Source organism: Vicugna pacos, chromosome 21 (genome assembly GCF_048564905.1).
Source record: "Vicugna pacos chromosome 21, VicPac4, whole genome shotgun sequence".
NCBI lineage: Eukaryota > Metazoa > Chordata > Mammalia > Artiodactyla > Camelidae > Vicugna > Vicugna pacos.
In genome coordinates, this window is record NC_133007.1 from 9,932,097 (window position 1) to 9,945,867 (window position 13,771).

The 13,771-nt window shown below is 45.4% G+C and overlaps 1 protein-coding gene across 2 annotated transcripts in view; it reads left to right on the forward strand.

Annotated features, from left to right (window-relative positions):
• The window catches only part of ASTN1 (astrotactin 1), a 293,273-nt gene that overhangs the window by 221,436 nt on the left and 58,066 nt on the right, over nt 1–13,771 (forward strand). For both annotated transcript variants that reach the window (XR_012062696.1, XM_072946060.1), the window contains exon 16: nt 1,068–1,256. Coding sequence is in view for 1 of the 2 variants with exons in the window: in XM_072946060.1 (XP_072802161.1) it covers nt 1,068–1,256 (189 nt within the window). In the remaining variant the exon portion in view is untranslated. The remainder of the gene's footprint in view (nt 1–1,067; nt 1,257–13,771) is intronic.

The following is a 13,771-nucleotide window of genomic DNA, read 5'->3' on the forward strand; positions in this document are numbered from 1 at the left end:
GTACAGAAAACACCTGGGAAGAACTAAGCTACTCTTCCTTCTTGAAAAACACAGCGGTTGGAAACCCTACCTTGTTCACACACTGAGTCTGCACCCAGCACAGGTACTGTGTGTATCAGGGGTTCACAGTCAGGGCTCTCTGTTGCCACGTGCTTTTCAAAGCCCCACCTGGCATCACGGGTGATGTGCATGTTAGCTCCTGGGGTCTCATGCCTGGGCCCGGCTCTGCCTTGTCCTGATGGGACACAGGTGTGTCTAAAGGAAGGCTGTACAAAGTTGGCCAGGTACAGAAGGTACTGGATTTGGAAAATTGGCCAGCGGCTGTCTTTCCAACAAATATAATTCTCTTAAACAGGGAAAGCAAATACAAGGAGATTCTCCTAGGGGGGAGGCTGAGGGGGCAAACAGGCTCTCCATTTGCCATTCCCCAGCCTTCGTGCTTTTGATTTTCTTAAATAAATATAAGCAGTGTATTAGCGACTCTTCTTATCCTTCTTCTTCCATTAACTTTCCATTACCAACTTCTCTGCTGGAAGGCAATATTTCACAAACCTTTTTGGTCACTACCCCCAGTTAGAATACATTTTATGCCGTGACCTTGTGCATACACACTCCCACACACACACCACAGAAGTTTCATGAAGCGGTACTTCATCTTACGATAGGAACTGTTCTCTGCTGGTATTTGTGTTTCTATTTTAGACCATGCTCTTCTTTTTCTTTTTAATGCTTTTATTTGAGCTCACTAAATTGATTTAATGTCATGACTTGTGATTTGAAGAAAAAAAAAACATTGACTTAAGAGTAGGAGGGTAGTGGAGATTTGACAATGTTCTGCTTAACGTGCATGAAGTTAGCAATTAACCAACTGGCTTGAAGAGCTGTTCTTTTAGGAACTGAAATGTCTGACTTAGCTAGCTGGAGATGCTCCCCTGACAGCTGCAGCCAGCTCTCCAGCATCACTCTGGGCCACATGGCGCTTGCACCTTGGAGGCTGAGTGGCCCGGGAATCCAGACACCCCCATCGTGAGTCCTCATCCTTACTCTTGGGTGATGTTTCTCCATAGCCCTAAGCAATGCTCTGCACTCCCTGGATGGCGCTACATCTCGTGGTGATTTTGTAGCCTTGTTGGACCAGTTTGGCAACCATTACATCCAGGAAGCTGTCTATGGCTTTGAGGAATCCTGCTCCATCTGGTACCCAAACAAGCAGGTCCAGCGGAGACTCTGGCTGGAATATGAAGACATCAGCAAAGGTGAGTGACATCGGCAAGTTGTGCTCCCCATGCAAGTCCTGGCTGCCTAGGTGCGGTCCATAGGACCAAACCACGGGCGTCTGTAGGTAAAGGACTAATTCAGGTGTTGCCTCAATGGTCTTGACCTTTCTTCAGATTGCCAAGGTTTGGTTGCTAAAACCAAATCTCAAAATGGGGGTATCTGGAGGAACTTGGACGCAGGCGGGACTCCCCGAAAGGTTTTTACCAGCCACCATGCATTCTGCTACCATAGCAAGGGCCAAGTATTAGACTGAGCTTATGGAGTAGGGGAGAATGGGACAGTGTTTACATCTCCCCCACCACTTCCTGCCTCCAGCAGCCCCATCCTACACGGGCCGGCAACCCCTTCCAGTAGTTACATAGTAAACCCCTGCTCGTTCTGTCCTGCCCTTTGTCCAGGTCCATTTTTCCTGCTGACTCGTGCTGTGAGGAAGTCTCCTTTGCCCCAGGGGTTTCTGTAGTCATAGATAACAGCCTCACGGATAAATCTCTGTCCGCTACTTGATGGCAAGTTAGTATTCAGTCCAAGTTAAGTACAAGAAATTGGAATTTTTCAAACCTTTTGAATTCACCTACTGATATGGGAGGAGTCCTGGCTGGTAAATTAGTATGCTGGTCAACCAGGACTGGTTTACCAATGCCATTCATGGAATTTCTTCTTCTCAGCTTGTCCTCATGGCATTCTGATGAGGCCAAGTTATGGATGTGTGAGTTGCTAAAGGGCAAGTGATGAAATTAGCACAATGAAAACTCAAGAGGTAGGTCATCGTAAGATTTAACGACCAAGGGTCCCTCGAGACCAGGGCCCCTCTGCTGTCATCAGTGCTGCCGTGGGGGGAGACGTGCTCTCATGGCTGAGATGCTCTCGGTTCTCTGAGCTCCGTACGGATTTCTGTTTTGCTTCTCTTCTGGCTGGGCACTTTCTTCCAAAAGAAGCAAGAAGCTTTGCCTGGGCTGTAGGCATCCCCCAACACACACACACACACACACACACACACACACACACACACACACACACACACCTGACTGCTTTAAGCTCAAAGACACAACCACAACAAGGCTCCTTGTATCCCTTCAAACTTCAGCATCTTAAAATTGTCCTGATTCCAATTTGCCAAGAAAGGAGTATAACGTAAGCACATTTAGATAAGAGGAGTTCCAGCTGGCAAAGCTTTCTGACTTCAAAGTTCCCATGCCAGAGCCCAGTGATTGAACCAAACGGCTAAACGGTCCTCTGTCTCTGTTTGCCAGTAGTCCAAGGATTGCCAGGCTCATCCTGGGACTGCTGGGAGGTGAGAGTCTGATCTTCCTCAGAACTCCTGGTTCTGCCTGCATCTATCCTGAGCATCGTAGTATCCTTAAGGTTCAATACTAAGTCCAGGAGGGAAGTCTGTCCGTGGACTTGGCACTGTGCCCCAGCCGCCTTGATCTTGGGCCATTCTTGCCACACAGGAGCTGGTTTCGTCCAACTGTTGACTTGAGTTCTTATAAATATGATGTATCCCAGCCCTTGCTTTTTATTGACATTAAAAGATACTCAAAGATTGCAGTATGTCTATTTTGCTCTCTCACAATTGTCCACGTATACCCACCCCGGGACTGACTCCAGAGTCTTACTTTTATGTCACAAAGTTTCTCTCTCTTATTGTCAGATTGGATTCTTACCCTTAAATATTTTTCTCCTCCATAGGCACTAATTTCTTTTTATTCCAAAAGCATGAAGCGTGCTACCGATCAAGAATTATAAGTGCATAAGACAAAGGAAGATTTTTCTTCTGCGTTTCTGCACTCTGAGAGGATTGCTCCAGGAAGGAATTTATACACTAGTGGTGACAAGTGTTCTGAGAGGGATGTACCTACCATGACATAAAAGTGACACCTTTTTTGGACTTGAGTCCTTTGATGATAGGTTCTTGCCTGCACTAACTTTAAAAACCTTCCAATGAAAAGAGATTTTCTGTTCTTTGCTTTTATACCTATGATCAGATACCCAAAATTGCTTGCAGATTGAATAGGAAAGGAAGTTTATCAGGGGTGAAATGAAATGGAAAGATCACAGGACTGAAGGGTTGGGACTCCAGAATCAGCCAGATGGCTTTTGTTTAGTCAATTAGCTATCAGCACCTCCCCCGTGAAGCCCTCTATGGTCCCTTCCAGCTCTGCTAGTTTATTGATCCTGTGAGTCGTTCTTTAGGTGAGAAGATTTCTCAGGTCAGGCATTTGAGGAAAGAGTCTCCTCTTTTTTCTACACAGCTTCTCAAGGGTGGGATCCCTGCCTTATTCAACTTTGAATTCCCGGGGTCTAGCCCAGAGCCGGGTACATGATGATCCCCCTACAAGGGTTTGTGGCTGTTGCTACCATTGTCAGTGATGCTGGTGGTGGTGGCGGCGGCCGTGGTAATGGTGGGGAAAGCCCTTCTGTTGTGGTGGCTTCCCACGTGGGTTTTATCTCAGGCGTGTAAACTGCATCCGTTGTACCTGACTGATGAGAACCCAGAGATGGATGTTCTTGACCAGATCTCCAGGTCTTCACTCCACAGGCACTTACTCGTTGTCTTACAACGCTATGGTTTGGTCCTACCAATAATTAGGAACACCCGTCTTCAGAAAAGCCTGACTGAAGCTTATGAATAATATCCTGCCGTTTCTCATTGTCCAAGATTTGCCTATCTTTTTTTTTCCCAACAGCCCAAATAAAGACTACCTGAATTGAAGTTTCCCAACTGTGCTCTCTCCACTTCTAAACTTATTTACCTTGGTCCCTCCATTTCTAAACTTACTTTCATCTTTTCTCATCATCCTTTGCCCGCATGCCTGCGAAAATGCCGTCAGGCTAATTTCTCCACCTGCACACGTGCTCCATCCCTCTCTGCCTCCTCTTGGTCCTCACTCATTCATTATTCTCCTCCTTTTTAATCTCTATAACCTCTCTAGCCACAATTATCCTTTCCCCAACCTTCCAAAAATAATATTTTTATAATATGCAACTCTTTTACTACTGTTCCCTTTCAGCATCTCCCCATCAAATTCCTTGAGCAAGTAGTTTATACATTTTTTTCTCTACTTTCTCAGCTTCTTTTCACTCTTCAAATGATCATATTCAACCCCTTCACTCTGAAGAAATCACTCTGTAGAAGGAAATCAAGGGCTTCATAAGCGGTTTCACTTTCCTCTTCTGTGGCCATTTTATGTGCCTCAGCTGAAGAATTTGTCCCTTTGGACCAGGTCTGCCTTCTTGCAAATTCTCTCCCTTGGTGTCCTCGTTGCTGTTCTGTCCAAATTCTCTTCATAAATCTCTGGCCTTTATTTCTCATTCTTTTTTTGCCCTTACTCCTCTAGGGAAATCATTTACATTTTGTTATTTTCCAGGATTTCATCTTTAATGTCGTCTCTTCTTCAACCGTTGCTGGATGAGTCTCTTCTGTTTCTACTTCAACCTGCATCTCAAATCCTTCCCTCTTCCCTGGAATTCAGAACTTCACTTGCCTTTGAGTGTTGGTCATTTCTACCTGTATATTCCACAAGCACCTCCATGACAGACACCTCTCCTCTCTATATTCATCAGTAGATGCGTGAACCACACTGATGGGCCAAAACAGAAAGAGAGGAGTCCTTCCTGATGCTCTCCTACATCCTGCATGCTCAGCCGCCGGCAAAGTTCTGTTCTTTTCACCACCTAAACACTTCTTCAGCAGGTGTTGTCCCCTGTGCATTTCGCACGAGTTCACAGTCCCAGCTCTCAGAGGAAGCAGGAAGTATTGAAATTGCATCCTCGTGTGTCTTGTCTTCTGCAGTTTCCTGCTGCTCTAGTCTGTTCTACACTTCGCCATCTGTTACCTTTTTAAAATGCCCCTTTATGGCGTGACTGTTCAGCCCGAAGCCCTTCACTAACTCCCTTCTCAGCAGGAATATGGCTTCACTCCCTGCATTAGTTTCCAGTGGCTGCAGTAATAAATTGCCATAAACTTGGTGGCTTAAAACAAGGTAAATTTATTTCCTGACAGTTCTGGGGCCAAAAGTCCAAAATCACTTTTCATGGGCTCAGCTCGAGGTATCAATGGGGCTGGTTCTTTCTGGAGAAAGAGAAGCTGTAGGGAAGAACTACCCTTCCTCCTTTTTTTTTTTTTTTTTGCCCTTTCCAGCTTGTAGAGGCCACCTGTATTCCTTGGCTTGTGGCCCCTTCCTCCACCTTCAAAGTGCATCACCCTGACCTCTGAGGCACGTGATCGTCTCTCTGCCTCCTCCTGCCTCTTCTCATCAGGACCCTTTTGATCACATTGAATCCAACCAGATAATCCAGGTTAATCTCCGCACTTCAAGAACCTTAATTTAAGCGTATCTGCAGTTTTTGCCAATCACAGGTGACATTCATAGGTTCTAGAAGTTAGGGCCGGACATCTCTGGGAGCAGATACTCAGCCTGGCGCACCCTCTTCCCTCCCGGGCTGCCGCCTCACTGACCCTTCCCTACGTCGAGCATTCCTCCACTCTGATGACACGAGGCTGCTGGCTATCAACCCAGAACTCTGGCGTTTGATTCCAGACAGCTTAAGGCCTCAGAGACCCGCTTCCTGCCCCAGTCTGAGGCCACAGATACACACTCTAAAATCTCCACGACTCTAAAATCTCACTCGGCGAGTTCCCCTTGGGCTCCTCCTTTGCCCTCCTCTTGCAGCTCTCTTTTTCTCTTTTCCTTGGTGTCTGTCTGGTTGCCTAGTTTCTGGGTGGATCTCCCCCTCTTCTGCATCAGCAGATTGGTCTTCCTGGCTGTGATTTCTGTTTCTTGCTTGCATTTTTAAATTGCCCGCTTCAGCTCTATAATTTGCCATCTACAATGAAATGACACCCTGACCCAGAGTCAGGCCTCGACTCTGGGTCCAGGATCAAATTTCCCTCTCATCTGGAAGAGGGCATTGAGCCTTTCCACACTTCTGAGCCTGTCGAACCCTGTCCTCTGTCTACCTCCATTCTACTGTCTCCTCCTTCCTACTCTTTAAGAGCCAGCTCAAAAGTCCCCGCTCCCACCAAGCCCTCCTTGATGCTCTAGCTGGAGCTCGCTGCTGCCTGTTTGATGCTCGGTGCCTCGTTGTGTGCGTCACCTGGCAGCACTCTTCACCTTTCCTGAATCGCCCTTTCCCTCTGGGACTGACTCTCAAGATAACAGACCTGACAGCACGTACCATATCTCCTTTCTTTCTGTAATTTAAAAAGTTTATTTATTTAAAAAATTCAAAAAGTAGAAAAGAGAATAAAGTGAAAAGTAGATCTTCCTCCCCACTCTTGGTTCCCAGTTCCACTCCCCAGAAGCAGCCAGGCAACCATTACTACCAGCTTGCTCTCTCTCCATCCAGGGAAGTTCTATTCCTAGCCTTTTCAAGCGAGCAAAGCAAACTGCAGGAAAGTAGGTATATTAGGTCTGGTTTGTTTTGAAAATGTTACATATAAACACATGCACATACACATCTATATAAATATATATAATTTTTAGCCTCTCTCTCACTTTATATGTATATTTATATATGTGTGTATACATAATATTATAGAAACATGTATATAATCTCAACTTGAAATAACTTTATATATATATATATGTGTGTGTGTATATATATGTATGTGTGTGTATATATATATACACACACACACACAAATGTTTTGTTTGCTCCAAGATTAGGGGTATGGGGTAGGGAATTTTTTTTTGTTACTAAAAATGTTTGTGTTGCTTTTCCCACAATAAGCATGTGCCACTTTTACAATGAAATCTTTTTTTTAACACATTTGAGAAGAATATTCTGAAAAGTTGCTGCCATCTTGAGTGAAGACTTACTATAAAGTTAACTGAAAAAAACAAAACGCATGATAGTATCTACAAAGAGCTGGACTGTGGTCGGAAATCTGGGAGGAGGGGCTAAACAAGGACCATTTCTTGCTAATCTTGGAGTCCTCACCCCGGACACAGTGCCCAGAGTATAATGAGCATCTACTGTTTGTTGAAGGAATGAATTCTTTATTTTGTTCTTACTTCAGAAGAAACCAGTGAAAAAGAAAAAGAGCTATAGATCTGTAGATTACAGAGAAGTGAGCTCCCTCCCCCAAAATTGAGCCTTCTTCAAATGAGAACCTCTGAGGGCTTAATTTTAATCCTCCATCTGACACACGGACCACAATATATTTCCTTCCTTCCTTCCTTCTTTCCTTCCACCCTCCCTCCTTCCGTCCCTCCCTCTCTCTCTCTCTCTTTCTCGCCTTCCTTTCTTCCTTCCTTCCATGCAGGAGCGAGTTTCTTCCAGTCTTTCTTCCTTCTCTTTTCCAGTACCACTCTCACCGCTACTTTAGACCTGATCTTTGCCATAGCTTTTTCTTGCCATTGCTTTTGAGGCGTATCAGTGGGGTTATCTGGGGGTGACAACTGGCAATAAGCAAGCTCTTTCTTTCTGCTGCGCCTTCTAGTCCATAAGACCCTGGGGTTTGGGCTGAGGGGGTGTTCAGTTTTTGTTTGTTTGTTTCCAGCCAGTTGCTTCTTTTCTAGGGGGAAAGCTAAGAATAGCTTCCTCCTCCTCCAAGACACAAACTGAGAGTTTTTCCTGTAAAGGGACCCTCCAGCTCTGGGAAGTCTTAAGTTAGATTAGAGTCAAAAATGTAAACCACCTGCGTGGCATTGTATTCCTACCACACAGGGCTCCATGTTTTCCACCTTCATCAATTTGTCTTTGGGTGGATGGAGCCCAGGACAGACGGTCCATCTCCCCAGGAGAGCGAACAGATTTCTGCCATGGCTGAGCCGAAAGCAGTAGCTGGACCAGCCATCAGCCTCTGCGCCTGGTCTGTGAGTGCTGGTCCACAGAGGCCCAGTCTTTGTGTTTGATGCTGGTCTAGTTCATAGGCTGACTTGCATATTTGTGGTACGTGACACAAAAAGCTGTTCAGTTAAAGGCACAACATAGAAACCCAGTGAAGAGTAATAACGCAAGTTTGCATAACGCTTCATACTCTACAACCCTGGGGTTACAAACCAGCTGCGAAGGCCCTTTCTGTGCACATTTACAATGACAAAGTTAGCCCTCTAGTGGCAAAGCGATTACAGCATACAGCTGTTTTCTTTAAAAGATTAATTCATTCATTCAGCAAACGTTTGCTGAGGGCCCATTGCATGCACAGCCCTGTCGTGAGCAGAGAGGGGGTTGGAGGAGACAGCTGTTCTGTGGCGTCCCGGGCAGACAGGCCTGAAGGAGGCACTGCTGGTGCCGAGCCTGGTGGTATCGTAAACAGGCTTCCAGGACGATCTAAGCTTTTCTGAACATATGTGTGAGGTTTTACTTTGAGTCTTCAAGTCCCTAGGCTCTGATGCGGAGTCCGGAGTAAACAGGATCTGTAGGCAGAGGGAAGAAGCTACCACGCATAATATTACCAAACAGCATGTTACATAACTTTTCTCATTTAATCCTCAGACGCACACACCATTTAAGTCTTACTTTCCCCAGTTATGGATAAGAAAATAAAGCCTCAGAGAGCTTAAGCAACTTGCATGCGGTCCCGAAAGTAGGAAGCGGCAGAGTGAGGGCAAGAAGAGGGCCTTCACCTGCTGAGACACGTTGCAGATGGGGGCACGCTGTCTTGCCTGCAAATGGCCCAAGAAGAGATTGAGGGAGGAAGGTTAGTGGACAAGATGGAAGCGGGGTCAAGACATAACTGAAGCCAGGCCGCTGGTCTAAGGTGAACACGCAGGGGCAGACGTCAGCCATGGTGGGACATCATGATGGACCCATTGCTGTTCACCTTGCGCTTTCTAGATTTTTGGTTCGTTGTTGTGGGATTTTGAGGGGTCCATGATTAATGATTGATGACACAGTTTCTGGAGGAGTTTTGTTTTTCTTTGTGTCAGTGCTGCTCAAAATTTAATGTGTGTATGTGTCTCCTGGGATCTTGCTGTAATGGTGCTTCTGATTCAGTAAGTCTGGTGGAGCCTGAGATTCTGCAGGTCTAACGAGCTCTTGGCTGACACAAAGCTGTTAGTCTGAGGACCACATTCTGCAAAGCAAAGCTGTGGTCTCTTCTCAGGACCATCAGGGAGCAGGTGCCCTCATCATCCCTGTGCATCCTCCTAGCGCAGGAACTCCAACACGGGAACCATGGCGTGGTGGCCTCTGCGGTGTGTCCTGGTGTCTTCTCCACAGAGGAGGGTCTGTCACAGACCGGAGAACGAGCCTGAGTGGTTTTCACTTTGGACCAGAACTTGTCTCTGATTAAGCCATTGATCGTTAGGCTTGTGTGCAGAATTGAACAGTCTTAAGCCCTCGGGCACTGAAAGGAATTGGAAACATGCTGACAATCAGGCTTAAAGGTGATAAGCTGGGTTTGGTTTTTTGTTTAACTTTGTGCTGTAGGCAACACTGTCCTCATCTTACTATTTCAAGCATGCTCTCTATTTTTTACAATAGTGTTCACGAGGCCCCCATTTTTTTTTCTCTAAAAACCACGAATTGTTAGATTTTCCCATTTTAACCTGGCTAGGATTTTAGTTGATGGGACAATTCTGTTCATGATGTCAAACTCCTTTCGTATAATGATGGGCCTGACCATAGTGACATGTTACCCATAAAGTACAAATTAGTAGTTGATTATCTCATTTTCTGGATTATTCTCCACTCCAAATATGTGTGCTTTGCCTTCACAGCTTGGTGGATTGCTTCCTGAGAGTGGGCTCATTCATTCATCTATTCAGTTCCGTCTACATCTAAGCATTGGTCTAGGCACCGGGTGTTTAGTGGTGAGTGACACGGGGAAGCTTCCTGCTTCTGTGGAGCTTACATCTTAGTGAAAAGAGAAAAAGAGTGGCAAGTGACAAACAAATGAAAGCAATAATTCTAGGTAGCGATAGATGCTATGAAGGAACCAAGATCAGGGGATGCAAAAGAGGATGACTGGAGGATGGGTCGGTGGGGGGCGTGGGTTGATTAAGATGGCAGGCATGGAGAAGACCTCAGTGATGGTGATGAGGGGTGAGTTTGAGCTGAGACCTGGCAGACAAGGCGGAGCTGGCCATGCAAAGATCTGGGGGCAGAGGAAACAGCAAATGGAAAGGCTTCACATCTTTTTGAATTCTCACAGCTTCTCGCATCCCGTAGGGCATATGGAAGTTACTTGGTAAATACCAGACTGATATGCAACATGACTGGAGGAGAGAGAGGCCGGGAATCTCTGATAGGATATGAAGGGAAGAAACTCTCCTTCTGGCCAAACTTGTTCTGATTCCTGGATTCAGCAAGCTAAGCTGGGATCCATTTGGGTAGCCCCGTGTCTTGCATCCACACGTAGGTCAGTGCTCAAGTGGGCTGGCCATGGTGATATGAAGGGAAATAAGCCTAGGGCTACAGGCTTAATAGTACAATACATATATCCAGCAGTACTTTTATCTTGATCTTAAGTTAAGGTCTCCATCCCACAGCTAACCGTTCATCTCTGCAAAAAATAAATTGGAAAAAATTACAAATGAATGGTGATACAATGCAAAATTCTGCACCGCATGTGAAAATCTGAACCTGACATCACTTGAGGTTTCCACGTCTTTTGGTTTTTTTTTTTTTAATTTAAAAAAATTTTTTAATGGCGGTACTGGGGATTGAACCCAGGACCTTGTTCATGCTAAGCATGTGCTCTGCCACTGAGCTACACCCACACCCCTTCCACGTCTTTTGGGATGAGTGCCTTGTGTGTTAAGAGGTAGTACGTCTACACTGTCCAGCCTACTCCAAGGCAGCATGTTGAGGGAAAGGACACTGGATGGGGAGTCAAGAGACCTGGGTTATATTGGTCTCAGTGGAGTGGGTAGCCAGCCAGCTGACCTTGGGTAAATTACTTAACCCTCTTCAAAATCATCTTCTCATCTGTATAATAACTAACTTGAATTCTATGACACTTAGAGTTTCTTCTACTTCCACTATTCTGTGACTCCATATACTCAGCAAATGATTTCAACTTCTGATAACAGCCTGCAGCGTTTAATAATGCCTGGCTCAAGGCTAAATAGGCAAACTCAACTGATACTGCAGTGGAAGGAGTTTAATGTAGCCGTTTATAGCAAGGGTTAGGAGTCGGACAGATTTGCATCAAACTTTTTATTAGCTGTGGCCCTTGAGAAGTTTACTTAATGACTGCAAGCCTCAGTTTCCATGTCTGTAAAAGGGCGCTGTTGATACTTACCTTACAAGTAAGGGTGGTGTAAGGATTGCATGCAATAATTTTTTATAAAACACAATGTCTAGCATCCTGCAGCTGTTCAATGCATTGTGACTCATATTATTATCACTACTATTATACTAGCATTATTTTAATGGCATTTGCAGTTCAGTGTACTATTTCTGAACAAAATAGCAACAGATCAAAATAGAGATGTCAGTCAAACTGGGTAAAATTGCTCTTTGTAGAAACACTGGTGTATATTTCAGAAGTCACAAATCAGTTACTAAGCAGGCTAGTTGAATGGGAGAGGGACTGGGGTGTGGAGAGGTCAAACCTCCATTCAAAAATCAAGACCAGAATCACATCTTTCGGCAGTTGTTTTCAGTCCCCGTTGCAGCTCCTTTGCTGAGAAAAGACCAGGACATAAGCTCGATTTCTCCCACCCATATGAGAGGGATTTTTCTTGGTGGGGGCGGGAGTTGGGGCTGTAAGAATGTGCTGGAAAAGATTCCCTGAGGAAGCTTTTTTGATAAGCAGCCTGGGTGTTACCGCTTTTTAAGTGCAAAGGAGCTGTCAGGTGCATTCTCCAAAGGGGGGATATTCACGGAAGTGTCCAGCTGCATCACCTCCCCTTTGACCTGTGATCCAGAGCCTGCGCCATCTGGTTCCACCGCCTGCATCCAGATGCAGTCATTGGTTCCTCTTGTGCCCCAGAGATGGGACCCTGGCCCTAGCAGCCACCCGAGCTCCAGCATATGGATGTTGGGGTTGTGAGATAACTGGTTAGTAGGTTCTGTGTTTTTGTTAGGCTCCTATCTTATCCTGTTTCCTACTGATCATCTGCTTTGGAGGAACACTTCTGTATTCTTGGAGGCATGAGGGGGTCAGCAATTTTTGAAAGGTGGGAGCTACGTGTAACAAATCTGAGTTCACTCCCTACTCCCACCCCATCTCTTGCAGTGTGGAGCACTGTGCACAGCGTCTAGCAGGCAGTCAGTAAACATTGTTGAATGACTAGATGAGCAAATGCCATACTTTTTTTATCCTCCTTTTCCCCTTCCAATGGAAATGGTCACATATTGTCTAAGACAGCATCTCCTCAAATGCCTTCTACTCCAACCCCCAGCCCCAGCCCACCCTCTCATCAGCCCTCTTTCACATCTCCAGGTGTGAATGTTCTGTGTGGGGGACGTCATCCAGCCCCCAGCCCCACCCCGGGATGATGTCAGGTCCTGGGATTTAGTATTAGAAGGATAGGCTAGACTCTTAACACCAACTGATTAGCACAAGGGAGGACTAGGGTCACATACTAGGAACTGGGGGCAAGTCCATGTGTGTACCTCCCATTTGTGATTGTTATTTCAAGTTTCTGGCTACCAGTTAATGTTTGAGGCGCTAACAGTGGTCTTTCTTTTACCACCTTTCCTATAATTGCTTTTTTTATACAAAGCAAGTAGGAAAGTTTTCTTGGTAGTGAGGGAGGGGGTAAGGGAGTATGTATTTGGTGTAACATGCAACTTGTGTTTAAACTGAAACACAAGACAGTGTTTGACTACTTTGGCTTAAACCACTAAACCAACAAGCCCGTCTCATGTAAGTTTATCCATTTGGCCACTAGTCATTCCTACTTTCCCTTCTTCTGTTGTCAGAGACGGTCTCCCTGAATCTCATGGAACTCTCTGGAAGTTGGTTCAGCTATTAAAAGATAGAAATTAAAAGGAAAAATTAAAAATACATTAAAAAAAAACGAATGTCAAGGAAATGAGCAAGAAATGGATGAGGTCTGTTGTAATTACTTTTGAAAAAAAAAAAAGAGTGTACTTGATATCGTTTTCAATCCTGACCCCAGCTGCCAGCTACACTACCAAATGCAAATGATGAATGCTACTACTGTCAAAGGCTTCCGAATACATCATTTCTGTCTCCGGTACTGATGAGAGGAAGATGGTTTTCCAATCAGATCAACTTCCTTCTAAAAAATCCCCAAGTGCACTTTGACTTTATTGCTGACGTACTGCTGCCAGCAGAGTCAGGGACAGACACACAGACCTCAGTTAGCAGCACCTTGAGGGAAGGCTGTGAGCCCCTTTGCAGGCTAATGATGTTCATGCGTTCATTCAGAAATGTGTACAGTAAATGTGTGTTTGCTGAAGATCAGGCACCGTGCTAGGTATCGGCAATACAGTGGGCAATAAAAGAAATTTCCTTTCCTTCGGTGGGATTCTAGGTGTTGAGGTAAAGCATAATTCTTTCCTTTGCCAGCCTCATCTCACCTCTTCTCACCTTGCTGCTTTGTGAAGGGCTGTTTGCAGACTACCT